Source organism: Zingiber officinale, chromosome 2B (assembly GCF_018446385.1).
Source record: "Zingiber officinale cultivar Zhangliang chromosome 2B, Zo_v1.1, whole genome shotgun sequence".
Taxonomy (NCBI): domain Eukaryota; kingdom Viridiplantae; phylum Streptophyta; class Magnoliopsida; order Zingiberales; family Zingiberaceae; genus Zingiber; species Zingiber officinale.
In genome coordinates this window covers 28,752,009-28,755,511 of record NC_055989.1, presented here as the reverse complement: position 1 = coordinate 28,755,511, position 3,503 = coordinate 28,752,009, and the positions used below count along the sequence as shown (strand labels likewise).

At 34.9% G+C, this 3,503-nt stretch overlaps 1 protein-coding gene across 1 annotated transcript; it reads right to left on the bottom strand.

The window, feature by feature from the left end:
- Positions 1 to 488: 488 nt before the first annotated feature.
- Positions 489 to 2,502, bottom strand: LOC122045541 (protein CURVATURE THYLAKOID 1A, chloroplastic-like). Its single transcript, XM_042605804.1, has 5 exons — positions 2,285 to 2,502; positions 1,876 to 1,967; positions 1,696 to 1,803; positions 1,295 to 1,366; positions 489 to 758 (listed from the first exon to the last, which is right to left on the bottom strand). The coding sequence occupies exons 1-5, from the start codon at positions 2,445 to 2,447 to the stop codon at positions 690 to 692; spliced, it is 504 nt and encodes a 167-aa protein (XP_042461738.1). The 5' UTR covers positions 2,448 to 2,502; the 3' UTR covers positions 489 to 689.
- Between the last annotated feature and the right edge of the window lie 1,001 nt (positions 2,503 to 3,503).

Sequence of the window (3,503 nt, the reverse complement as noted above, 5' to 3'; positions counted from 1 at the left end):
ACACTTATTAAGTTCGTTTAAGCTCGATAAAAGCTCGTCAGCCATGAATATATTCGTTAAATAAAGCTCGAGCTCGGTTCGATTATAAACGAGTCAAGCTCAAACATTCAAGAGTTCGACTCGACTCGCCTCGATTACACCCCTAAGTATATTGCTCTTCATCTAAACTGCTTCCACTTCATCCAAGGAGGCAGCGTTCTCACTTTATCTAAATTGGATGAACTTTACTTTCATCTAAACTAGATAGACTACCTCCCGTTAAATGGGGGAACTCGTAATTCACTCAGACTACTCTCACTTAATATGAATTGCTCCCAATACGTATGAAGTGGATTTGTAAGTGTTACAAACTAAGAGCATGTACCTACTCCAATTGTCATCGACATCAAACTTTCTTCGACCAAAGTAATTTGTCTAATTAAGTCTACACGCGAGCTATACTGAGTAGGTTTCATTATCTGATTGTGATTTAAAGATGCAAGAAAATCTTAATCATAGAACACAATGGTGAATACTAGTTATTTGTCTTGTACAGCAAACCATAATCTTTGCATTGCGCTAACAAATTAATCGACAATTTCATAAATATCTCCCAATAAAGGTATAGCTAACAAATACATATGAACAGCAGGAGAAACATTCTCAATCATAAAACACTGGGAACTCCTTGAATTGCCAGCTAACTGAAGTCATTCGCCCGATCCAGCAATCTTTTTCTTCAAATTTTCAATGTCACTGGCAAGCTCTTTTCTCCTTTCCTGTGAATGATGTTCAACATATGTCGAGAAAGAGAGAGAGAGAGAGAGTATAAAGAAGAGAAAAAAAAGGAGAAATTAACTATGGTAAATTTCTATGCTGATTAAACTACGTTGATCTACCTATCTACCTTCTAAAACAAAGTTACAATGAATGTATAAGTATGTACATAATCTTACATCTTGGGATTGAAGTGTGCACAAGCAATTATCCAAACTTGGTTGGGTTTCCAGCATACACAATTTATATATATATATATATATATATATATATATATATATATATATATATATATATATATAAGATTATATATATAAGATTGGATGCCTCTATCGTAACAGAATGATAGGACTACTTCTTTCAACAATTAGAAGATGTTTTCAAGCCCTATAGAAATCTCAAGCTTCAGAATAAACAATAAAATTTAAACATTTAACAAGCTCCTGTGAAATAGTAGTTCCTTTTATGCGTTTTATAACAAACGGTACGAATTAAACTGGAAATTCTTGTGAACATAGAGTTGCCACATAAGATTTACCTTAAAAAGCACGTAGCGATACACAAACCATCCAGTATATCCAAGCCCTACTAACTCCAGGACTTTTGGAAGCTGTAAATATAGAAAGGGAGGTTTGAGTACATCAAAGAAGACATAACACTCTTTCTGCAAACTGTAAAGTTATGCTCAATGTTTTGCATGGTAAAAGAACAGTTGGTTTGTTATTAGTCATCTGAATTGCTCAAATCAGCAAGAATGATTATGAAAAAGGATTTAAGACAATTCAAGCATTTATCTTAAATTATCAGCATATAAAAATTCAGTACAAAAGGACTCCCTAAAGCACAAGTATCAACCAGTAAATCACAATAGCTATGAAAATATACCACCCCAAAAACTCACTGAGTTCAGAGGAACAAGTGCTAAGATGATGGTAATACCAGAGGAACTGAGTTGATCGCCCCGACAACAATCGATGATAGCCACAACGCAACAAGCGCGCCACCACCATATAAGAGCACAGTGGATTTGTCCTCCAGTGAATCCCACTGTTGTTACAATGACAATGAAATAAGCATTGCACATCCAAATTAAAACATGGAAAAATTTGGTGGGCATACTTTCGCCTTCAAATCTGCAATGACATCATCAACAGAGGCAGAGGACTCATCTGAAGAAGCTCTTGCACGGAGTGAAGAGAATCTGCCAACATCTGCTCTTAAAGATCTTAATCAGGCACCACCAATTGGTTTACCTAACGTTGAAAACCTAATAAACTAATTTATAAAGTGCAAGAAACAGATTGTTGCTAAGATGTTAAAAGATTAGGGCAAGCAAAACCCTACAAAATTTCTCAAAAACTTAATCTTTGGCTAAACTAAATTAAATACGCAATGCAACCTCCGGACAACAAATTAGGGTAATCCAAGCTAGATTAATATCAAAATTCCAACTTATTCACAAGCATCCACAGTTAGTTGGCCCAAATAAGGAATTTAGAAGAATGAAGAGGAGGATGTAGAAGGATACCTTGCGATTGGGAGTCAAGATGGAGGAGTTTGGACGAAGAATAAAGTCTAGGCGGAGAGAAGAAGCGGACGGTGGGTCGAGCAGTGGCAGCGACAGGCGAGGGAATGCGAGCTCCGGCCAGAACCGCCGCGGGGCATGACGCTGCAGATGCCGTCGCCGCCATAATGGTGCGAGATTTGTGAGACACCCACAACGCAGCGGGAGCTTCTTACTGCTAAAACAAAGCGAGGCTCAGTCCCCCCACCTGCTGGCTACTATAAATTGGACACGTGGCAGATAGGTTCACTCTGATTGGCTGCCTTCCTATCGTTATCTCTTTTGGGCGACGAACAAACGAAGAAAAAAAGAAGTCACCAAGAAAAAAACAATTCAGAGAAAATATAATTAATAAAAACTTGGAAACATTTTGTTTTATTTTTTTTACAAATCAATATAAAAATTTATTTTATTTTATTTTTCTAATAGACAAGTAACGTTTTCATGCATTTATTTTCTTTATGCTATGTATAACATAATGCTTTCGAGTTTAATTTATAAAAAAACTAATAACTTTTTATTCGTTCAAATTCTTTTTTAGTCATCATCGTTATAATGAAAAATAATTAGTTTTTGGCTTCTTTTCTATTAATTTTATATTAAATACTTAATTCAACTGAAGAAATTATGTGTTACCGATTGACATATTAGGTTAAATACAATTAAAGTGATCAACAAAGATTTTAAGTATTTGAGCTTTATTATAACTGATAGGGTATGGTCCTTTAATGTATAGAAGTCTCCTACCCATTTATCCTATAATATATCTCTTTATATATATTTTAGAGATGCGTTATATATATATAATAGACTTTATTACGTAAAATAAAAAATATATTAAAGGATAACATATATCATCATTCTCTTTTGAATCTCATGATGAGAGCCTTGAGAGAAAATTGAAGGGATCTTCTAAAAGAATCATATTATAAAAAAAGATATTATTCATCCCAAACGATCTCATGTCATGACTATCATCAATCATATTGTTAGATACAAATAGATAAATCAAGTACTGAGTAGACCCTCATGTAGGAGTGCATCTTCTACAATTTCATCCTGATTCAACCCTTGGCTTATGCTATAAATTTATCATATGATTTCTGGCTCGACTATGCCCTTGAGGACATCTCTCTCATGGGAATTATGTTGATCTGGGATAGGGGTGGGTATCGGCCGGTTT

What these genes read in the sequence shown, in the direction of transcription:
- LOC122045541 (XM_042605804.1), bottom strand. Translation starts at nt 2,447, where the DNA reads ATGGCGGCGACGGCATCTGCAGCGTCATGCCCCGCGGCGGTTCTGGCC. An exon ending in TCTTGACTCCCAATCGCAAG is followed by an intron (nt 1,968 to 2,284) that starts GTATCCTTCTAC and finishes CTTTAAGAGCAG; the next exon opens with ATGTTGGCAGATTCTCTTCA. An exon ending in TTGCAGATTTGAAGGCGAAA is followed by an intron (nt 1,804 to 1,875) that starts GTATGCCCACCA and finishes TTGTAACAACAG; the next exon opens with TGGGATTCACTGGAGGACAA.